Source organism: Coloeus monedula, assembly GCF_965178545.1.
Source record: "Coloeus monedula genome assembly, chromosome: 28".
Lineage (NCBI taxonomy): Eukaryota > Metazoa > Chordata > Aves > Passeriformes > Corvidae > Coloeus > Coloeus monedula.
Window position 1 is genome coordinate 3,960,834 of NC_138808.1, and position 22,395 is coordinate 3,983,228.

Genomic DNA, 22,395 nt, shown 5'->3' on the forward strand with positions numbered 1-22,395 from the left:
CATCGCTGGTGGCCTCGCTCCTGAGGTGTGGTGGAAGCTCCTGCAGGGACAACTCGAGCCCCGTGGCCTCGTCCTCGCTCTCAGAGGGCTCCATGGGGTCTCAGAGAAGCTCTTGCGGTGCAGCCGATCCTATGGAGGATCCAGGAGGGATTTGAGTCTCCCACCATCCCGGAGTGCTCAGCGCTGCCTGGGGCTCGTATCCGGCAGTTTCTGTCCCCAGACTTGGCCTTTCCATGGATCCACGCTGATTCACGGCTCCTTCTCCCCCCGAAGCCGTCACGATCCTGGGGACAAGGATGTGCCACCGTCTCACTGCCCTTCCCGCTGTCCCTGCGGATGGGGAGGAGGAAAGCGAGTCCTGCAGCTCCCACAGAGCCTTACGAGCATCTGCAACAGCTCAAGTGGAGCTCCTGGAGGCAAAAAGCACCTGGAATCAAAAGCACCTGGAGGCAAAAAAGCACCTGGAGCTGTTGCTGGGCTGGTTCCCACCTGGACACGGCTGCGATTGCCCCAAAACTGACGTGGAAAAGCTCCTCCTTCCCCACGGGACGAGTTCTCAGCCCTGGTGCTCCGTGTTTAGCGAGAGGATCCCCCAAACCCTGCCCTGATCCCAGAAATCAAGGACACCCCAAACGCTGCCAGGTCGGGACCAGCCAGGCAGGTTTATTCCCCTTTCCAGGCTCCTGGAAACCTCTGGAGCCCCGGCTGGAGGTGACAAAACCCCCAAATTCGGGTGTGTGTGGGGGCCCAGGGAGTCCCTGAGAACCCCAGCCACGGCGGGATGGGAACAACCATCCCCCAGCTGCGCCTCGGCACGAACAGAAACCTCCAGCACTGCGTTTGCTCCCTTTTTTTTTTTTTTTATCGACGTGTGTGTGGATATATAGAAAATACCGAGAACTCCGGCAACGGAGCCCCCGCCGGAACAACAGCGCCGGGTACGAACAGCTCTGAGCTCAGCAGTAAAAACCACCCAGTCCGGATCGTCCCCTCCCAGCCGCGTCCCGCCGGCCTCTCCCTCCTCCGCAGGGACCCGCGGAGGGTGGCAGCGCTAGGGCTTGGCGTGGTGCGGGAAGGCCGGGACGTGCGGGGAGCTGTAGGAGCGCTGGCCGTGCCACGGAGCCGCCGGGTACAGCCGCGAACTCCCGTAGGACGCCGCGAAGCGCCCGACGCCCGTGGCCAGCGGCCGGCACAGCTCCGAGGGCTGCGTGGAGGCCACCACCAAAGGGCTGGGGAAAGCCGGGATCACGAAGGGGTTAACGGAGAGCGCCGGGGCCACGGGCACGCCCTGGGTTTTGAGGTGCTCCAGGGGGTTCCCGAAGCTGCCCGGGAAGTGCAGCGCGGCTCCCTTGAAAGCGTCCGGCGGCAGCGGCGCGGCGAAGCCGGCAGTGGCCACCACGGCCTTGGGTTTGGCCAGCCCTTGGTGGCCCCCCGGCGAGCGGGGCCCCCTGTCCCTGCCCTCCTTGGCCAAGGGGGACACAGCGCGGGACTTGGCGATGGGGCCGAAGGGCTCTTCCTCCTCCTCCTCATCCTCCTCCTCTTCCTCATCCTCCTCCTCCTCGTCGCGGCCGTGCCTGGCCCGGGGCGCGGCGGGGCCGAAGGCGGCCCCGGGGGGCACCCAGCAGGCCTGGACAGCGGCTCCCCGGCCGTCCCACGGCGGCCCCGCTTTGCTCCGCAGCTCTTGGGGCTGCTCGGGCTCCTCGGGCCGCGCCGGGAAGGCGGAAGGCGGCTCCAAAAAATCCTTCAGGTTGGAGAAGTACCCCCAGAGCGGGGGGCAGCCGGGCTGCAGCCCCTCGCTGCGGTAGGCGTGGAAGTAGCCGGTGAAGACGGCGGGCGCCGGAGCCCCGTCCTCGGCCCGCGGGCAGCCCTGGCTGTCTCTGCCTCCCGGGGAAGCGCTGCGGGCCGGGCCCGCCTCGCTCCCGACGCTCGGAGCTCTGTCCGGAGCTCTGTCCGGAGCTCCCGCCGGCTCCGGGCTCCTCTGCTCAGCGAGACGAGGGCCGGTGACCGGCCGGGGCGGCTCGGGGCCGGTGTCGCTCGGTGCCCGCCGGCCCTCGGGGCAGTGGCGTTTGTGGCAGTGCAAGGACTCGGCCTTGCTCACCTGCGCCAGCAGCTTCTTCTTGGCCAGCGGGGACATGATGGGATGGTTCCCTTTAGAGTAGAAGCTGGAGAAAAGGCGCTTGTAGGTTTCGCTGTGCGTCCGGCAGGGGCTGGGACAGCCCCCCGAGGGGCTGGGGGCCGGGATGGCCGCGATGGCCGGGCTGGAGCAGCCGTCGGTGGCCCGGCCCCGCTCCGGCGCGTCCCGCGCGTCCTCCGCGCCGGCGGCCGCCTCCGGCTTCCCCTTGTCCGGAGCCACCTACAAGCAGAGGGGTCGGGGTGTGGGTGCCGCATCCCGGGGTGGGCTCCTGGCTCCCCGCCCACCTCTGGCTGCCCTCACACCCGCGGCTCTCTGTTCCCGGCCGGCTCCGTCCCTCCCCGCTGTTCCCAGCGAGGGCCGGACGCGGCTCCGCGGCTGCTCCCAGCCCCTCCGGAGGGGCCGCGCACCTGCTCGCGCCCCTTCTCCTTCCTGGCCCTCTTGCTCCGGTCGTCCTTGGAGACCTTGTACTGCTTGCGGGGTTTGCTGGGGGGCAGCGGCTTGTCCTCCTCGCCCTTGAGGTGCCGCACGTAGGGAAGGACGAGCCTGCGGAGCGAGCGGGGAGCGCGGTGAGCGCCGCACCGCGAGGGGAAACTGAGGCACGCAGCGGGACAGACCCCCCCGCCCCGGCCCCGTGCCCACCTCTCGTAGTGGCGCCGGGTGCAGGTGGCCGCGCTGGTGCTGCCGGGGCTGCCCCCGAGCTCGTCGTAGACGTTCTTCCAGAGCCGGCGCCCCGTCACCTGCGGCGGGAGGGAGGGAGGGGTGAGCCCCGGCACCCCGGGGACATCCCGGGGACACCCTGATGTCCAGCCCTGATGTCCACGGGACTTCCCGATGCCCAGGGGGGACACCCAGGAAACATCCTGGCACCCAAGGGACACCCTGGAACTCCGGGGGACATCCCAGGGACACTCTGGCACCCAAGGGACACCTCGGCACCCAGGGGACTGGGTCCTAATGTCCAGCCATGACGTCCACGGGACTTCCCGATGCCCAGGGGAGACACCCAGGAAAATCCTGGCATCCCAGGGACACCCTGGCACCCAAGGGACACCTCGGTCCTGATGTCCAGCCATGATGGCCAGGGGACTTCCCGATGTCCAAGGAACACCCTGGCCCCCACGGACGCCACTCACCAGCTCGTAAGCTCCCAGCTTTTCCACGGCTTTGTAGATCTTCCAGAGGTTAACTGGGAATAAAGGGGACACGCTGAGGGTCAGGAGGACACGGGACCTCTGCACGGCCACCACCCGCTGGCCCTTGTCGCCGGGGGCCGGGCGATGGGGGGAGGGGGACATACTCTGCTTGAAGCCGAGGTGCGGGATCCTCTCGATGGGCGTGTGCCGGTCCTTCATGAACTTGTAGAGGCTGACGAGGAAAGCTTCCTCCTCCTCCTTCTCCTTCTCGTCCTCCTTGTCCTCAGCTTCTCCCGCCGCCTTGTCCCTCTCGGCGCCATCCTCGGCCCCCGGCGCGTCCTGCGGGACACGGGGCTGAGCTTTTGGGGAAGCCGAGGCGGAGCAGCGGCCCCTCCACCCCCTCCCCTCGCAGCCCGGAGGCGTTCGAGGCGCTCCGGGCTCGTTCCCCGGCAGCCCGGGCCGCTGGCCAAGTTGGTCAAAGCGCTGGATCCGGGCGAGAACACGAGGAACGGCTTCCAGGAAAACAGACGGGCAGAAATTCAGCCCCCCCGCGCCGCCGCCGCCGCCTTTCTCAGCTAAAAATGTTCCTCGTTTGTTTGTTCTACATTTTCCGGAGTTATAAAACTTGTTGCTATTTTTGGGCAAAGAAGCTGCTCGGCTCCCAAGACCGTCCTTTTATTTTTTATTTTATTTTTTTTTTTTAGTCTTTCGGGCTTTTTTTTTTTTTTTTTTTTTTTTTTGGTGATTCTTCTTTCTATTCATTCCGCGGCTTGTGACAGACGCCGGATTTTAACGGCTGAAAGAGTTCAAAGCTTTCTTTTCTTTTCTCTTTTGGGTGAAATAAAAAGCTGCTGGAGGGAGGGAAAAGCTCCAGCGCCACAAAAACCAAACCCCGTTTCCTCACGAGCATAAAAAATTCATCATAAAAAACCCCTTCTATTTCTACGGGACCCCCCCAAAATGCCATTTTGGGTCCATTCCCCACCTCACCCCCCACCCAACGCTGGGAATTTCACATTTCTCTGCCTCATCCTCCCTTTCGCCGGCGGCAGAAGCGCTGCTCACCCTCCTCCCTCCCCCGAATTTTGGGGCGTTCAGCACCCCCCGCCCCCCAAAAAATTCCGGGGTGCACTCACGGCGGGTTTGTTGGTGCGGGTGGGTTCTTGGGGCTCTGCTTGCGGCGCTTGGTTGTTCTCCATGGGGGGAGAGTCGCTGGCTTTGAGTTTAGGAAGGGTCCTGAAAGGGAAAAAAAAAAGGGGCGAGGGTGAGATCCCAAATTGTTGCTGCTCTCCTAAAATTAAGGGTAAATCGGGATGATTCGGGCCACGGCGCTGCCCGTCAGGCACCGAAATCGGCCAAGGCCTGAAGCTGCTCCATCCGCGCCTCCCCCCTTCCCTCCGACATTTCGGGCTCGGTGTCCCTCAAATCTCCTCCCCCCTTCCCCCCCCCCCCCACTTTTTTTGAGGAAAAACCCCGGGAAAACGGCGAAAACCGGCGATGCGAACCTGGGGAAAGTTCGGCGCGGGCTGAGGGGGTCCCCGGCTCCTTCCCAGCCCCCCCCGGTCCCACCCGAGCCCCTCCGGTGCTCCCCGGTCCCGCCCCGGCCGCGCCCGCGCCACGTGACCGCGGGGCGCGCCCTCGGGGCGGGGCCGACACGCCTCCTCGCTGCCCATTGGCTGGCGCGAACACGCCCCCTTCACCTATTGGACGGCCGCGCCGTCTGTCTCTTCCCCCGCGCGGGGCACGCTGGGAGTTGTAGTCCTGAAGGCGCGGCGTGCGCGCGGCTGCAGGTGAGCACACCTGAGCACAGGTGAGCGCAGGGGGTGTGTCCCTGTGCCCGTCCCCGAGTGCGGGGGGCACACGCGTGGGCGCGTGCGCGCGCAGGGCCAGGTGCCACGCGCACACACAGGCGTGCGGCGGGCGCAGGTGTCACGCACGCACACGCAGAGGTGTTTGTCAGGTCCGGGTGACACGCACAGGTGTGCAGCGGGCGCAGGTGTCACGCACACACACCCCCCCACACCCCCCCCCCACAGGTGCGTGCAGCAGGTGACGGGTCACACCTGTGCGTGCGGGTCCAGGTGCCCCCCGCGCTCAGGTGTTTCTCAGCTCCGGGTGCCGCACACCTGAGTGTGCAGGTCACCGGTGTCACCCCCGCGTCCCGCCCCCCGCGGTGACTCCGCCGGCCCCGGTTCGGTTCCCGGCACCGCTGACGCGATTTCCTCCCTTTCTGGCAGCGCTGCCCGGGCGCAGGAAACCGCCGGCGTTGGGGGGGGGGAGGGGGGGGCGCGGGGCTTTTGGGGCGAAACGCGGCCGATTTGGGGCTGAACAACCCCCGCCGGTGGTAACAACCCCCGTCCCCCCGGAGCGCGGCCGGTGCCGGGGATTCGGGGGGCTGGGGACGGCACCCGAGCTCTAATTACACGTTTAATGAGATGATAACAATAATTACAATAACAATAATTACCGGCCCTTCGGCGGCGGCGCTTTCCCGGCGCGGGCTCAAACTCGTCCCAAATCCCGTCCCGCTCCTCAAGCCCACGGACCCCGCAGCGTGCTTGGGGCTCCTTCTCGCTGCCCAAATCACCCCGCTCAGCCAAATTCCGCCCGTTTAGGCCCAAATTCCCGGGGCTGGAGCGTCACGGCCCGGAATAGCGCGGGAGCGCTGCCAAGCCATGACGGCGGCTGAGTAATGGGCTGAAGTCATCCCTTCCCCATCCCGCGCCGCTGGCACAGGGAAAATCACCCCTGACATCACCGCGAGGGGCTCGAAAGGGGCTGGGGGCCGGCGGGGGCGGCCGCAGCCGAGGGTCCCCCCGCGGGGTCGGGGCGCGCCCCGGTTCTCGGTGGGGTCGGGATTTGCGCTTTCCCGGCCGGTCCCCGCTCGGGACGGGGCGGGCGCGGGGGACGCGCGGCTCGGGGCGGGCGGCGGGACCCCCCCGGCCCCGCGGGACCCCCGGTACTCACCGGCGGAGGCTCGGGCCGGGCTCCGGGGCGGCCGGAGCAGCGCGCGGGTGTCGCGGAGCGGGAGCGGGACCGGGATGAGTCACCCCCGCTCGGGGAAGTGGCGTGTGCGAGGCTGAGCGGGGCTTGCCGAGCCATTGACTCTTTCCTTACCGGAACGGACGCGCTTTTGGGGGTTCTCCCCCCTCCCCTGAATGACTGGGCCGGACTTTCCAGGCCCCAAGCCCCCCCCTCCCCGGGCGGGCGGCGCGGCCGGAGCCACTCCGAGGTTGGGGACAGCGCAGGAGGCTCTGGGGTCGTGGTCCTGCTCCCCTTCTTGGGGTCCCCGGCCGCTTCCAGGGATGCTGCCCCTTGTCCCTGGACCGGGAATCCCAGTCCCACGGCACCGGGGCCTCTCACACGCTGGGGACGGGAGGGGCTCAGCCCCAGAGCAGCCCCCCGAGAATCCCCCTCCCCCCGTTCCGACTGGTGAAAGAGTCCTGAAAAATGAGAAAAAAAAAAAATCCCCCGGTGACTCATTTTGGGCCAAAAAGCCGAGAAAGCAGAAGCGGGGGGAAGTCGTCTGGGGCATTCGGCTCCTGTCCCCCCCCCACCCCGGGGTAGGAAGGGGGTGAAGGAGCCGCGGGTGACACTGAACCCCCCCCCTTTCCAGGAAGGCTCCCGCCCTCTCGGCGATAAAACCGGGATTTAACGAGAACGGGGAGAACAAACAGCAAAAAGCCCCGCTCGGGTTTTTATTCCCGACTCCCGTTTTCGTTCGGGTTGGGATGTCCGGGGCTGCGGGACGCGGGGGCCCTGCCTCAGTTTCCCCTTGCAGCCGGTCCAGCCTTCCGGGACGCTCCATGGGCTCTGGGATGGACGGGAATTCAGGAAGAAATGGGATTTTAGGAATAGATCAGGTTTCAGGGTCCCGGGGGCAGCTGAGCACCCCTGGGTGGGACTCAAGCCCCCGCTGGACTCCGCTCCAACGGGAACTCCAGGGAAAGCTCCTCCTCCAGGGGGTGTTTAGGGTTTAATCCTGGAGGAAAAGGGGAATTGTTGGGATTGGGAGATGTGGGGCGGTGAGAGGGGGCACTGAAATTGTCGGGGGAGGAAGCCCAGAGCTGCTGCTGCTGGAAAAAAGGAGGAGGAAAAGGAGAAGAGGGAATGGGAGGAAGCAGAGAAGGGGAAGGAAAAGGAGCGGGAAGGAAAGGAAAAGAAGGGAGAAAATAATGAGGAAAAGGAGAGGGAAGAAGAGGAAGCAGAGAAGGAACTGAAGGAAGGGGAATGGAAAAGGAGAAAGAAGAAAAGGGAATGGGGAGGGAGGAGAAGGAAAAGAAGATGGAAGAGAAGAAGGAACAAAAAGAGAAGGAGGAAAAGGAAAAGAAGGAAAAGGAGAAGGAAATTAAAAAGGGGAAGGAGGCAAAGGGAAAGGAGAGGGAGGAGACGGAGGGAAAAGATGGAAAAGGAGGAGGAGATGAAGGAAAGTGAAATGGAAAAGGAGAAGGAGGGAGAACCAGCTCGAAGCTGCCGGGACCGGCCCTGGCAGCCCCCGCATCCCCCGGGACGCGGGGACGGGGTCGTTGTCTCCGGGGGTCTGGGGGGGCTCTGAGGTTGGAATTCTCTCCCCCTCCGGGGCTCGAGGCCATCGGGGCGGGCGGGGAACCGCAGCTCCAGCCCGGCGCTCGGAACTCGGGATATGAAGCCGTCAAACACCTCCCTGGGTTTAATTACCCCGTAATTAACCACGTAATCACCGGGAAACTGCGCCCGGGGAGAGTCCCCGGGGCCGAGGCAGCCACGGCGGGCACGGGGGGTCCGGGAGGTAGAACCGCCCCGATCGAGGGGTGCGGGGGGCTCTGGGTGCCCCCGGGGAGGGGTCTGGGGGCTGCGCTCACCTCGAGCCTCTGCCAGGGCGGTGGCACTGCCCCCCCCCAGCCCGGCCCTGAGGGTCCTTCCACGGAGAGCTCATTAGCGGGGCACTAATGAGGCTTGACGAGCTCAGCCGGGGCGTCCCAGCACCCACAGGAGCCATCGGAGCCCGGCCACGAGCCCGGCGCTGCCGATCCCGGGCAGGGATGCGCAAATTCAGGGGGACGCGCACCCGGACAGGCGCCCGTGGCCCCGAGCAGCCCCTGCGGGGTGCGGGCTCAGCCCCTCGGGGCGGGCACGGCCCCTTTGTCCCGTCCCGGATCCCCCCGGGCTGGGGCGGGCGCGGAGCGGCTCCGGTTCGGTGCCCGCGCAGCCTTTCCCGACCCGTTCCCAGATCCGATCCCACCCCAATCCCGACCTGGAGATCCGGATCCAATCCCGCCCCAAAATCCCGGATCCAATCCTGCCCCAGCCCCCTGAAGTTCCCGGGATCTCCGGCTGCTCCTGCTCCCAGAATTCGGCTCCTGGATTCCCATTCCCGGCTGCTGCTCCAGGCTCTGACCCCTGGATTCCCTTTTTTAGGGAGCTGCCCCCCACCCCACTCTGGGGTCACTTTGACCTCTCCCCGATTCCGAGGACTCCTTCAAGGCCCCCCTACAAAGTCCACAGCTGTTTTATTATCCTTAAACAGTAAAAAAAGAGGGAATAATTCCAGGGAATGGGAGCCAGGAGTAACAGTCAGTCCAAAACTTGGGAATTACAGACAGGGAAGGACACCTGGAGAAGCTTTTTGGGACACAGAGAAGAAAGTTTGGGACAGGAAGGAAATTTTAGGACACAGAGAAAAGTCTGGGACACAGACAGGAAACTTTGGGACACAGAGCAGCCCTCGCTGCAGGAGGTTCACAGTGAGACGCAGGAATGGCACAGCCCAATCCCAGGGAAGAGCTGCTGGATCCCAGCTGGAAGTGCTGAGCCGCTCCCTCTGTCCAGCCAGGACATCCCAGCCTGACTTCCAGGTCTTCCCGAGGCGCAGGGAGCAGCGGGATTTCGGGATTTCTCGGCAGAGGGGAAGCATCCGCCCCTGCAGGAGTGCGGAGCGAGGCCAGCCCGGCGGGAACGCCCGAGCTCCGGCCTGGGATCAGCCCAGGGCTGCTCCAGAGCCGGATCAGTCTCCCTGTTTCACCAGGATATCCGACAGGTCCTCCGTGCTCTGCAGCTTCAGATTCTGGGAATGGCAGGGAAAAGCTGAGTCAGGCGGAGGCAGAAGGAATAAATCCCCCAGGATGAGGCTTCGGATGGAGCCCAGCCCCTCCTGCCACTGGCTGGGGGCTCCTCCCAGGAACATGGGACAGCAGCAGGAATTTCCCCATGGAAAGGGAAATTTTTCCATAGAAACCCCCGTGGAAAAGGTTGGAAGGGGCTGCCCAGGGGAGGTTTGGAGTTGCCAATCTTGGAAAGGAATCCCAAGGAATTCCTGGATGTGGCACTCGGTGCCAAGGTGGGGATTGGGCACAGGTTGGAATCTGTGACCTTGGAGAGCTTTTCCAGCCTCAGGGATTCTGGGATTCCGCTCCTTTCTCCGGAGCCTGGAATGCTCACAGCTCTGGGACAGCCCCGAGGACGGGGAGGCACAGCTGGGAATGCTCCAGGTGCTGCCGTTCCCGTTCCCTGAGCTGTATTCCATGGAATATCCGGCACTGACGGGAATGGCTCCCTGCTCTCACCTTCTCGTTGGCCAGATGCAGCAGGCACACGAAGGCCAAGGGCACGGAGAGGTTGGTGGCCATGGCAGGGGGGAGCCTGTGGAAAAGAGGGATCGGGATCAGAGCCCCGGGAATCCCAGAGCAAAGCTCAGCTCCTCGGCTTTGCCAAGCTGGATGTGAGCACAGCTTCCCTGGGATTTTCCCTGTCCCATCCCCATCCCAAACCTGTGGAGCAGCTCCTTGGTGACGTCACTCAGGACCTTCTCTCCGGCCACCGCCGCCGTGTCCGGCTCTTCCCCGGCTCCTCCCGCCTGTTTGGGAAAATCCCGGCACTGCAGAGCCCAGCTCCGCTCCCCGGCATTCCAAGGAAAACCCCTGCAGCCTGTCCAGCCGGGAGGGAAGGAAGGGCTGCGGAATTCCCTGCAGGAATTTCTCACCTCTTCCCCCGCTCCCGTCAGCAGCTCCCACATGTTCCTCTTCAGCCTCCTCATGTCCATCTTCTTGGCGGTCCTGGCGTACTGGATGGCGATCCTATTGATCTGAGGGAAGAATCCGGGATTGCCATCAGGATCATTCCCGATTTTCCATGGCAGTGACAGGAGTGCTGCCACAGCCCCCCCGGGAATTGTTCCTCTGGGAATGCCGATCCAGAGGCTCCGGGGGTGGGGAGGGAGCTCCGGGGATTTTTAACCCTGGAGGTGCTGAGAGGTTTTTGCTCCAGCCCTGCCCAGGGAAGAGCTCCCAGTGCCAGGGAGGAATTCCCAGTGCCAGGGAGCAGTTCCCAGTGCCAGGGAGCAGTTCCCAGCGCCAGGGAGCAGCTCCCAGCCCAGTAGCTCCCAGTTCCAATGAGTAGCTCCCCGTTCCAGCGAGGAATTCCCAGTCCCAGTGAAGAATTCCCAGTTCCAGTGACCAGTTTCCAATCCCAGACCTTCTGGGGCTCAGCGATGAGGGTCAGCTCTCCGTAGGTGGTGATGTCCCTGCAGTTGACGGCCCCGTTGACGATCCCGGTGACGACCCCGGTGATCCCGGTGCGCTCCGGAGCCTCGGGATGAGCGGTGAGGTTGAACTCCCCGGCCTCGCCCTGGAATTCCATGGGATCGGGGTCGTCGTCGCTGTCGGGGTCCTGGGAGGGGACACGGAGGGGACACCTGGGGTCACCTGGAGGAGCCAGAGGCAGCAGGAGCCGCTCCGGAGGGTGGGAATTCCCACCCAGCTTCCCATGGGATTGAGGTTATCCCCATGGGATTGAGGTTATCCCCATGGAATTGAGGTTATCCCCATGGGATTGGGGGTTATCCCCATGGAACTGAGGTTATCCCCATGAGATTGGGGGTTATCCCAATGGAATTGAGGTTATCCCCATGGAATTGAGGTTATCCCCATGGAACTGGGGTTATCCCCATGGGATTGGGGGTTATCCCCATGGAACTGAGGTTATCCCCATGGGATTGGGGGTTATCCCCATGGGATTGGGGTTATCCCAATGGAATTGGGGGTTATCCCAATGGAATTGGAGATTATCCCCATGGAATTGAGGTTATCCCCATGGAATTGGGGGTTATCCCAATGGAACTGAGGTTATCCCCATGGGATTGGGGGTTATCCCAATGGAATTGAGGTTATTCCCATGGAATTGAGGTTATTCCCATGGGATTGGGGCTCATCCAGCCCCTCCCCGCTGGCCCCAGACAGCTGTAGGGATCTGTTCCCAAAGCTTTTCCATTCCTGGGAGTGTCCCAGGCCAGGCTGGAGCAGCCTGGGATTGTGGGAGGTGTCCATGGAAAGGGTGGGATGAGATGGGATTTGAGGTCCCTTCCATCCCAGCCTGGGATTCTGGGATCCAGGGACACACAGGAATTCCCAGAGGGCTCAGGAATTCCCAACCTGGCTCAGGAATTCCCAGAGGGCTCTCCTGCCACAGTAGGACCAGCAGGATTTGTCCCAATCCCACCTGGAGGCAGCAGGGAAAGGAAACTCCAGGAGGAATCAACTCCTGATGGGAGCTGGCAGGAGCTGAGGAGAGGGATGGAATTTCCTCCTCCTTCAGGGCATGGAAAAGGCTGGGATGGAATTCCTGCCAAACCCACCCCTGGGAATGCCCCAGGCCAGGCTGGATGGGGTTTGGAGCAGATGCCAGCAGGGTTTGCAGACCCCGCAGCTTCGGGAGCATCTGCGGCTCCAATTCCTTTCCTCGGGAATTCCCTGGCCGCGGATTCGGAATTCCCACGTTATTCCCAGCACGGATCACACACAGGGAAGAGCATGGGAGGGACAAAGGCCCTCCTGGGCTGTACCTGCAGCGCGGGGCAGAAGTTGCAGGTGTCGCTGGGGTTGTTGTAGTCGTAGTCCCCAATCCCGGCCTCGCTATCCAAGGTCCCCACCGGCTCCGAGCTCTGGCTGAGCTGTGGGACAGGGCAGGGAAAACATTCCAAGATATTCCTGGGAAAAGGCCGGGCCTTGTTCCCTCATTCCCCCTTTTTTCCAGGATGCTCCGTGGTGACACCAGCACGGCCCCAGCCCTCAGGAACATCCCAGGATGCTCCCAGAGCATGGTGAGGAGAGGTTTTGTGCCTGGAATGATCCCCTGGAATGATCCCCTGGAATGATCCCCTGGAATTCTTTTAGGGAAGGCTCTCTCACCCTGACCGTGGGTTTGAGGAAGAGCTGTGCCATGTTCTTGGGGTCGTAGTGGAAGTCGGCAGGGAGCGTGGTGCTCCGGACGTTCTGGCTCTCCAGGATGGATTTGGCCAGAGTTGTGGATGCCTGGGAATGGAAAAACGGGAAGCTCCATCAGCTTTCTGTGCAAAAACAAGGAGTGCTTGGAATTTGTCTGGAAAGGGGCAGGGTCCAGCCAGGACACCCAGCTGGAGCAGTCAAAATCCAGGGAATTTCAGGCTGCTGTGGGAAAAGGGAGAGCAGGAAGGGCAGCGGCCCTGCAGCACCTTGGTCTTACGGAAATGGGGCTCGAAGTCGACGTCCTCCTCGAAATCCAGCTCGAAAACCTTCCTGGGATTCCTCCGGTGGGATTCCCTCTCGGAGCCGGTGTCTGCTGCGGGATGGGAGGGAGGAAAGGAGGAAGGAAGGAAAGGAGGAAGGAAGGAAAGGAGGAAGGAAGGAAAGGAGGAAGGAAGGAAAGGAGGAAGGAAGGAAAGGAGGAAGGAAAGGAGGAAGGAAAGGAGGAAGGAAAGGAGGAAGGAAAGGAGGAAGGAAAGGAGGAAGGAAAGGAGGAAGGAAAGGAGGAAGGAAAGGAGGAAGGAAAGGAGGAAGGAAAGGAGGAAGGAAAGGAGGAAGGAAAGGAGGAAGGAAAGGAGGAAGGAAAGGAGGAAGGAAAGGAGGAAGGAAAGGAGGAAGGAAAGGAGGAAGGAAAGGAGGAAGGAAAGGAGGAAGGAAAGGAGGAAGGAAAGGAGGAAGGAAAGGAGCCGTCACTGCCTCAGGCCAGGACAAGCACAAGCAGCTCATTCGCACCCGGAGCATCTGCTCCAGGCAAAGAGATTTTCCCCCTTTTCCTGGGAAAGCAGCCGGGGCTGGCCTCAGCTCCATGGTGCAAAGCAATCCATGGGAGCAGAAACTCTGATTGATGGTCTGAAGGAGATCGGGTGGGATGTGGGGAAGGAATTCCACCCTGGGACAGTGGGAGGGGTCCCTGCCCATGGATGGGCTCCGAGTCCTTCCCAGCCCCGGAATTCCACGATTCCCTGCCCACCCCAGGATTCCCTGCCCACCCCAGGATTCCCTGCCCATCCCGAGGCTCCCTGCCCATCCCGAGGCTCCCTGCCCATCCCGAGGCTCCCTGCCCACCCCAGGATTCCCTGCCCACCCCAGGATTCCCTGCCCATCCCGAGGCTCCCTCCCTCCGGACACTCACGCCTGTGGCGGGGCCGGAAGCGCCAGTGCTCGGGGCCGGCCCACATGGAGAGCGTGCGAGGGCTGAAGTAGGAATATTCCCCGGGATTCATGGATAGGTGCAGACTCATGGTGGTGATGTCTCCCTCTCCCAAAGGAGCTCTGTCAGTCCTGGAAAAGGCCCGGGAGCTGCTCTGTGACACCATTCCCTCGGAATTCCCGAGGGGATTTATTCCCGGGACACTGGGAAGAGGGGGCAGAGCCTCAGTTCTGCTGGAAAAACTGGCTGGATTTGCCTGAGTTCTCCGTGGAAGGCAGAGAGATCCCTGGAAAACATTCCTGGATGCTCCCAGCCCTGGAGCAGGAGGTGAGCTCCTCAGAGGGACTGGGAATTCCTCATCAGGAGCTGGGAATTCTTCATGGGGGCTGGGAATTCCTCCCTGGAACTGGGAATTCCTCCCTGGAATTGCCCCACGGAGCCCCCAAAGCCCAGCCACGGATCCCCCTCCCCGCCCACCTCCTGCTCCCGAAGGAGCCGAGGTTCTCTGGGAATTCCCCGATCCTCTCTCCGGCCGTGCTCCCGGGGGATTCCAGCTGGAATTCCGGGGGGGCAGCGCCCTCCCCGTCGTCGCTGTCCAGCTCCACGTTGGGATCAAAGACCTGCTCGCTCTTCCGGAACTTCTCCAGCAGCGCCGACACCGACTGGAAAACAGGGAAGAGCCCCGGGATGGGTGAGGATGGGAGATGGGGGAGGAGCCGAAGGAGGGCAGGGAGAGATGGGATAATGGGAAAAAATTCCTCCCTGGGATGGAATTCCCAGAGAAGCTGTGGCTGCTCCACCCCTGGAAGTGTTCAGAGCCAGGTGGGAGCATCCTGGTCTGTGGGAATTCCCAGCCTGGCTCAGGAATTCCCTCCTGCCTCAGGAGTTCCCAACCTACCTCGTTGTGGGACTCCTCATCCCACTTGCTGAACTGGAATCCGGCCAGGGAGGAGCAGATCCGGCGTTTTTCCAGGCACTGGGCCAGCAGGGCTGGGGAGAGGTTGGACACGAGGTGAATTCCTTGGATCCGAGCAGGTATCCCATGGCTCTGCAATCCCGGCTGGGCAGGGCTCAGCTATCCAGGGAAAAGACTTCGATTCTTGGGAATAACCCTGGGAATGCTGAGCAGGGTTTGGAGCCGTATCCAAGATCAATCCTCCCCCTGGAATGCACCGATCCCAAATCCTGCCCAGCTTCCAGAGGGTGGGGGGGCAGGGAGGGACCTCAAACCTCCAGAATTCCCAGTTTTCCAGCATCCTGAGCGGGATCAGAGCAATGACCGAAATCACAGGGGAAGGAGCTGGATAAGGCCAGGAAAAGCATGGAAAAAAAGGCTGGAATTCACCTTTTAGATCAGCCACTGGGACGGGATCCGAGCTGGGCAGGGCCGGGGTGTCCGAGGAGGGCAGAGGGATGATCCCAGAGTGGAAGAGGAGCCGGCTCTGGAAGCTCTGGGAGCGCAGCCCCGTGAGGAAGATCCCGGCCGTGCTGCACTCGTCAAAGGAGGCGGCCGCCCTCTGGAACATGGGATCCACCTGTGGGAAATCAGGGAATGGGGCTGGAATCAGGGCATGGAGAGGGGAAGGGAGGGCTCTGAGAGAGGCTTTGGAGCACAGATCCCAAGGGAAAATGATCCACAGCCTTCCCACCCCAGCCGGGAGTGTCCCAGGCCAGGCTGGAGCAGCTGGGATGGCGGGAGGTGTTGGAATGAGGGGTTGGAATGGGATGAGCTGTAGGGTCCCTTCCAAGCCAAGGCATTCCAGGATTCCATGAGCTGGTGTGGACTGGGAATCAGGAAGGAATTCCTCCCTCTCTGCCTCTGGATCATCCCTGGGAGTGTCCCAGGCCAGGCTGGAGCAGCCTGGGATTGTGGGAGGTGTCTATGGAAAGGGTGGGATGAGATGGGATTTGAGGTCCCTTCCATCCCAGCCTGGGATTCTGGGATCCAGGGACAAACAGGAATTCCCAGAGGGCTCAGGAATTCCCAACCTGGCTCAGGAATTCCCAGAGGGCTCTCCTGCCACTGTGGGACCAGTGGGATTTGTCCCAGTCCCACCTGGAGGCAGCAGGGAAAGGAAACTCCAGGAGGAATCAACTCCTGATGGGAGCTGGCAGGAGCTGAGGAGAGGGATGGAATTTCCTCCTCCTTCAGGGCATGGAAAAGGCTGGGATGGAATTCCTGCAGCCACTCCTGGGCAAATCCATCCCTGGGAATATCCCAGGCCAGGCTGCAGCGAGCTGGGATAGCGGGAAGCATCCCTGGCCACGCTGGCACCAGATGGGATTTCATCTCTTCCACCCCAAACCATTCCAGGATCCTTTTCCCAGCCTGAATTCCCAGGTTTGTGCGATGCCAGAGCCCAGGGGGGTGGAGAGGCAGGAAAACAGGGATGAGGAGAGATCCAAGGCCACCTCAGAGCCGCGGGAGGCCTCGGGAAGGTTGATGTTGTTCAGGTTGTGCTCGATGGTTCGGAAGGTTTGTTTCTTCCTGGGCTGCGCCTTCTGGGCGGCCTCGGGGGCTGGGCTGGAGCCTGGAGAGGGGAGAAGGACAGAAATCCCACTTCAAAATGGCCAAAATCCCTCCTAAAGGAGAGGGAAAACCTGGAACCTGGGCACCAAACTCACAGCCGGCATTGGAATTCCTCAGTCGGGATCTGTTGGAATGAGCAACATTCCATGGGCCGGATGGGCTTTGCTTTTTATTGGTTCTGTTTGGCCCCAAACTGCCCCTGTTTGGCCCCAAACTGTCCCTGTTTAGTCACAAACTGATCTATTTGGCCCCAAACTGCCCCTGTTTGGCCCCAAACTGCCCCTGTTTAGTCACAAACTGATCTATTTGGCCCCAAATTGCCCCTGTTTGGCCCCAAACTGCCCCTGTTTAGTCACAAACTGATCTATTTGGCCCCAAATTGCCCCTGTTTGGCCCCAAACTGCCCCTGTTTAGTCACAAACTGATCTATTCGGCCCCAAACTGCCCCCGTTTGGCCCCGAACTGAAATCAGAAATCCCTGAACAACAGCTCCAGCTTCTCCTCCCATCCCTCCCTGCTCCAGTATTCCAGGAGAACCAAACCAGGATCTCCCAACCCCTGGAAAATTCAATTAACCCCAAATCTCTTTGAAACTCCCAACTTGGAAAGAGCGCTGAGGTTTCTCCTGCTCCTGGGTGGGAAAGGAGGGAATTTCCCGGGTTTTTTGAGAGAAAAAGAGGGAATTCCCACCTTCCTCGGGGCTCTGCGGGTCCTTGGCAGGGGCTGAGTCCTTGCCCAGGTTGCCCAGGACCCTGTAGGTGTCGGCGTGGACGGAATCCACGCGCACAGCGTAGATCTTGGCACTGGCATCCAGGGTTCCCGCTGCCACCTGGAACAGGGAATTCGCAGCTGGAGAGGGAAAAGCCTCGCCTGGATGATCCCAGATCTGATTTCCCGAGTGCTCTGCATCCCGAGGAAAATCGCGGATAACGGGGAGAGGAGTGATTGTGAAAGCTACGGACCGCCAAGGGGGGTGCTCCCTTTGGCTTTTTGGGATCACACCTAAAATCCTTTAGGAATTGCTGAGTTTGGCAGCGGGGAGAAGCAGAAAGGCGCAGGTTTGATCTGCCAGGAGCCGCCTCTCCTTCCTTAGGGCCACCCCCTCGGGATCATCCCGTCTGCCCCAGTCATGAAGAGGTGAAGGACGTGGAATTCCAAGCGCCTTCTCCAGCCCCAGACCCCGCCAGGAAGGCTGAGAACCCCCCAGTGAAACCCAGTGCCCCTTTCCCATCCTTCCCTCAGGAGCCACTGCTGGCTCAGGAGCTCCTGGAGGCCACATCCCAAAGCGCTGTGCCCTGTGGATCCATCCGGGAATCCACTCCTCCCTCCCAGCAATCCCAGGGAATCTTTTCCTTGGCAAGTTCTTGGATTAAACCCAGCCCAGCAGCACCCTCCTTCCTTTCCCAGCTTTGTTTGGTCACTGGTTTTCACCTCAGAGGCCTCCCAAGCCCTGCTTTTGCACCAGAGCCCTTTGGGACGCCACAACCAGAAGGATTCAGCCTTTACAAGGATTCGGTGCCTCCAATTCTGACAAAAAGCGGCTGTGCCGCGTCTCCCAGGGGGGTTTTGGCGGCAGCACCCTGAGCAGCGTTCGAGGTTTCACATTAATTAAGCCTGGGGTTAATTGTCTGGTGGAAACAAAGCAGCAGCAGCAGCAAGGACTCCTCTCACCTTGAAGTTGGTGAGCTCCGAGTTCTTCTGCTTCAGGATCTCGGTCATGTAATCGATCAGGTGCAGCCCAAAGGCATTTTTGGTGGTGATTTTCTGCAATAAAGCACAGCTGGGGACCCTTCCCCTGACCAGGGCCACCCTGCCAGGATCGTGAGCCCCAGGGGAGGGCAACAGCAGCCTGGACGTGGCCACGGCTTCCTCTTGGAAGAGGAATAGGAAAAGGTTGGAGAGGTGGGCAGGGAATTGTCTGAAATTCAACAGGGTCCTGCAGCTGGGGAGGGACAGCCCTGGACACAGCACAGGCTGGGGGTGATCCCTGTGGAGAAGGACCTGGGGGACAACAAAGTGTCCCTGCCCAGCAGAGTGTCCTAGGAACAAGGACACCAAGGGGATGCCCCAGGAAGAGCATTCCCAGCAGGTCAGGGAGCGTTCCTGCCCCTCTGCCCAGCCCTGGGAGCACCTCTGGAGTGCTGCGTCCAGCTCTGGGATCACTGGGACAGGAGGGACACGGAGCTCCAGTGACAAAGATGAGGAAGGGCCTGGAGCATCCCCCCGATGAGGAAAGGCTGAGGGAGCTGGGGCTGGTCAGCCTCGGGAAGAGATGGCTGAGAGGGGCCCTCATCCCTGTGTCTAAATATCCAAGGGGGAATGCGGGAGGATGGAGCCGGCTCTGCTCCGGGGGGGCCCAGCCATGGGACGAGAGGAACGGGCAGGACCTGATGCCTGGCGAGTTCCACAAGAACTTTTTCCTGGGATTGCCCAGAAATATTCCAGAACCGTGTACACACCACCCATGTGCTGTGGGATGGCCCTGCTGGAGCAGGGTGCTGGGACCAGATGCCCCTTCACGGTCCCTTAACCTGCCCCATCCCGGAACGACCCCGCTGCCAAGGCCCGAAGCGTTTCAAACCCCGCCCGGCCCGCGCTGCCGGAGGCTTTTAAACCCCGCCCGGCCCAACCGCGGCGCCCCGGACTCACGTTCTCGCTGCAGAGCTTGATACAGGTGCTGTAGTGCTCCGCGATCTGCGCGTTGCTCCACTGGGGCAGCGGGGGCTGCCAGCTCTCGGGCCTGCGGGACACAGCGGCGTCGGTGACCGCGCTCCCCCCTCAGCCCGGGGCCCCGCGCACCGGCCCTACCTGGGCGCGGGGGAGCCGAGGCCCTGCAGCGACGTGTCCACGGCCCTGGAGCGGCGGCGCTGGCGCCTCTCGCGCTCATCGTCGTTGCTGGGGCACTCAGCGAGCACAGGGGTGCCAGGGGTGCCGGGGGTGCCGGTGCTGCCGAGGGGCCGCGGGTACGGGGAGGCGGCCGAGGCGGCGGCGGCGGCGGCGCGGGGGGTGCGACCGCTCATGGCTGCGGGACAGCGCCGCGCGGAGGGGGAGCCCGCCCTCGCCGCGGCCACGCCCTCGCCGCGCCTCCCGACCAATCAGCGCGCGGCGCGCCTGCCCGGCAGCCAATCAGCGCGCGGCGCGCCCGCCCCCGAGGCGGGTTTGAACGGCGGCGCGCGCTCGGCGGGCCCGCGCGTGCGCGCCGAGTAACGGTCGTGAGGGGGGAAGGGGGGGGGCGCAGCGCTCTGAGGGAACCCCGGGAGGGACCCCCGGGAAGGGGCGACCCTTCCATTGCCCCCCATCTGCCGGCCCTGGGATGGGATCGGAGCGGTGTCAGCAGCCCCCGGCACCCCCCAAGAAGGAGGAGGAGCCGCCAGAGCAGCGCCGCTTACCCCGGAATCAGTGAGGTTGGAATCTTTGCGATCACCGAGTCCAAGCTGTGCATGATGCCCGCCTTGTCCCCAGCCCAGAGCCTGAGTGTCGCCTCCAGGCCTTGGACACCTCCAGGGATGGGCATTCCAAACCTCCCCGGGCAGCTCCGAGGCCTGAGCGCCCTTTCCATGAGGAAATTCCTGCTGGTGTCCAACGCGAGCCTCCCCTGGCCCAGCCTGAGGCCGTTCCCTCTCCTCCTGTCCCTGTTCCTGGCAGCAGAGCTCCACCCTGAGCCACCCTGTGCCCCCTCTGGTGTTCCCTGTGACCCTCCAGGTGTGTCCCCATATTCCCTGAGACCCTCACCTGACCTCAGGTCCCCCATCCCGGGCAGAGGGGACGCTCCTGGGAGAGCCCCGAGCTCTGTGCCTGAGGCAAAGCTCCACCAAGAGGGAAATAAATCCATAACTTTTATTTCTGGAGCATGTCCTGTGCTCTGGAAGCTTTAGGAAAAAGTCGGGATGGCCTGGACGTGCCCCCAGATCCATCCCCAAAAGCTCGGGAATTCCATTCCAATTCCATTCCAAAGCTCGGGAACAGCAGCTGCTTCTCCAGTGCCACCGCCCGGAGCAGGAGCTTTTCCAGCCCTCCCAGGCAGCATTCCCAGCCGAATCCATGGATTTAGGGCACCGCGGCCTTGCTGCGGTTGGGTGTCCGTGTTTTTTCCCGGCGGCTTTTCCCGGCTGAGCCGCTGGATGGAGCAGCAGGAAAAGCCGTGGATTGATCCCCGCTCCAGGATTTCCCCTCCGTGCCAAGGGAATCGCGGAATCGCGGAATTGTTAAGCGTGGAAAACACCATTAGGATCATCGAGTCCATGTTCCAGCACGGGATGGAGCCGCGGGATCTCCCGGGGAGGAGAATCCGGGATTAGGGAATGGTGGGTTCCCCGTCCAGGATGCTCCAGGATCCCGGGAAGGGCCGATCCAAGGAAACGCCTCTCCCCGGGAGTGCCCGAGCCCGCGCTGTGTCCCCAGCACGGCTTTACCAGAACCCGTTCCAAACACAACCGACCCATCCACCAGGACCCAACAAGGAAAATCCCGTTTTTCCTAAGGAATATGTGCATTTAGAGGTGGTCGTTAACTCCCGAATCCCACTTTTCCTTTGGCTCCGTCCGTCGATTCCCGCGGCCACCCCCGCCAGGAGCGCTCTCCCAGTCGGGATCTCAGCGCTGCCTCATCCCAACCCCAAAAATGGCAAAGGAATCAACGCTTGGAGCCTGGAATTTCCTTGGAAGAGCCCCGGACACTCCCAAACCTCGAGGAACCAAAACACTTCGGGGTTTGTTTTTTTTTGTCCCCCAGATAACTCGGGGGCTGAGCAATGGGGTCAGTCCCTTCCCTCAGCTGCTCCAGGATAACCGGCACGGGCTGGAAAATCCCGGGATGTGCTTTGGGATGAGTTTTCCCGGGAACAGACCCCGCATGTTCCGTGGCTGCAGTAAACAAATCAATCTCTGCAGCTGAGCCCGACCCAAAGGAGCCTCCGAGGGTTTTAATGCCCAAATAAATTTCTCCTGCCCTGGCAACGGCCTTGGATTTTTCCCAGGCATCCATCAGTGGTGCCGGAGAGGGCAGGAACATTCCCGTATGGAAGTGGAAATTGAGGGATCCCTGGTGACAGGATTTCCCAGATTTTTGCTGCCCTCGCTCCCTGTGTTTTATCCCCAATTCTTGTGCCACAAATCCCAGGATTTCCCGCATTTTTGGCGCCCTCATTCCCTGTGTTTGGAGCTGGAGGCACAGGGAAAGCTCGGCAGAGGGAAGTGGGTTTGATCTTTCCAAGATTTTATTGGGAAGAGCTGTTCCTGAGCTGCCTTCCCGCGGCCTGGCTGCCGCACACGTCGCTCCGATCCAGCCAGGAGGGATTCTTTTCCCTTTAGTGGGAAAGCTCTGGAAGAGGCCAGAGTGGGAAGGACCTCGGGATGGCCCCAATCCCTTCTCCTGCCCCTCATTCCCTGGGAATGGCCCCAATCCCTTCTCCTGCTCCTGGGAATGGCCCCAATCCTTGTAGGAAAAGGGAAGGGAAAGCAGGATCAGGAGTGCTCCTTGGGGTCTGTGGGAATCTTATCCTGGGATATTTTCTGGGATAAATCCTGGAATGGGTTGGGTTGGAAGGAACCTTAAAACCTTGTCCATGGACAAGGACACCTTCCATAAATCCTGGTGGCTCCAGCCCAGCCTTGGACAATTCCAGGGATCCAGGAGCAGCCACAGCTCCTCTGGGAATTCCATCCCAGCCCCTCAGGCAGGAATTTCTTCTTAAAAAATCCTGGTTAGAGCGTGGATCCCACCAGGATTCCTTGGATCCTTCTGCAACCCCTCCCTGCCCATCCGATTGCTGCCATGAATAATTAATTTCTAATTAAAAATTAATCGGAGCATCCCATGGAAGCAATTTCCTCTCTCCCCTTTCCCCTTCCTTCCCTCTGGAATTCCCGAGGCCCAGGGAGGACCCTTTGGAGCGGTTCCTTGCCCTGGAAACCCCAAACCCGCTTTAATTCCTCATTTCCCGCCCCCAAATTCCCAATCCTGAAATCTCCCAGCAGCTCCTGCTCCGCTCATTTAGCTCAGTAATTACTGGGGTAATTAACTCTAATTACTGCTGTGAACAAGCCAGAATTCTCCACCATCCAGGAACCCCAAATCTGCTGGAATCTGCCCCGAAATGGAGGCGGGGACTCCCAAAGGACACAAACCCATTCTCATCCCGATGTTTGGAACCCAAACCGTTCCTCTCCGAGCTCAGATTTTTTGGGAAGCATCCC

The 22,395-nt window shown here is 61.8% G+C and overlaps 2 protein-coding genes across 4 annotated transcripts; both read right to left on the minus strand.

Moving 5' to 3' along the window:
• Positions 1–692: 692 nt before the first annotated feature.
• ARID5A (AT-rich interaction domain 5A) lies at positions 693–6,295 on the minus strand. Of its 3 annotated transcripts, none has more exons than XM_082298324.1 (7): positions 6,235–6,295; positions 4,404–4,503; positions 3,432–3,606; positions 3,268–3,320; positions 2,774–2,871; positions 2,542–2,677; positions 693–2,353 (listed from the first exon to the last, which is right to left on the minus strand). In XM_082298324.1, the coding sequence occupies exons 2-7, from the start codon at positions 4,464–4,466 to the stop codon at positions 1,052–1,054; spliced, it is 1,827 nt and encodes a 608-aa protein (XP_082154450.1). In that variant the 5' UTR covers positions 4,467–4,503; positions 6,235–6,295; the 3' UTR covers positions 693–1,051. The 3 variants fall into 3 exon arrangements, with proteins under 3 accessions (XP_082154450.1, XP_082154449.1, XP_082154448.1); XM_082298323.1 differs by lacking the exon at positions 6,235–6,295 and adding an exon at positions 5,735–5,850; XM_082298322.1 differs by lacking the exon at positions 6,235–6,295 and adding an exon at positions 4,773–4,824.
• A 2,926-nt stretch (positions 6,296–9,221) lies between these two features.
• On the minus strand, positions 9,222–17,935 carry NCAPH (non-SMC condensin I complex subunit H). The gene is made up of 15 exons (XM_082298298.1): positions 17,873–17,935; positions 16,892–17,030; positions 16,084–16,202; positions 15,017–15,206; positions 14,570–14,661; positions 14,149–14,333; positions 13,654–13,802; positions 12,731–12,837; positions 12,429–12,551; positions 12,083–12,190; positions 10,717–10,911; positions 10,226–10,327; positions 10,014–10,099; positions 9,810–9,885; positions 9,222–9,310 (listed from the first exon to the last, which is right to left on the minus strand). Exons 1-15 carry the CDS (start codon positions 17,918–17,920, stop codon positions 9,251–9,253), a joined length of 1,779 nt encoding a protein of 592 aa, XP_082154424.1. The 5' UTR covers positions 17,921–17,935; the 3' UTR covers positions 9,222–9,250.
• Positions 17,936–22,395: the final 4,460 nt, after the last annotated feature.

Coding starts and splice junctions, on each gene's coding strand:
- ARID5A (XM_082298324.1), bottom strand. CDS start 4,466: ATGGAGAACAACCAAGCGCCGCAAGCAGAGCCCCAAGAACCCACCCGC. Junction 3,607..4,403: donor CCCGCACCAACAAACCCGCC/GTGAGTGCACCC, acceptor CGTGTCCCGCAG/GACGCGCCGGGGGCCGAGGA. Junction 2,354..2,541: donor AGGAGAAGGGGCGCGAGCAG/GTGCGCGGCCCC, acceptor CTCTGCTTGTAG/GTGGCTCCGGACAAGGGGAA.
- NCAPH (XM_082298298.1), bottom strand. CDS start 17,920: ATGACCGAGATCCTGAAGCAGAAGAACTCGGAGCTCACCAACTTCAAG. Junction 17,031..17,872: donor CGGAGCTCACCAACTTCAAG/GTGAGAGGAGTC, acceptor TCCCTGTTCCAG/GTGGCAGCGGGAACCCTGGA. Junction 10,912..12,082: donor ACTTCTGCCCCGCGCTGCAG/GTACAGCCCAGG, acceptor GTCCCCTCCCAG/GACCCCGACAGCGACGACGA.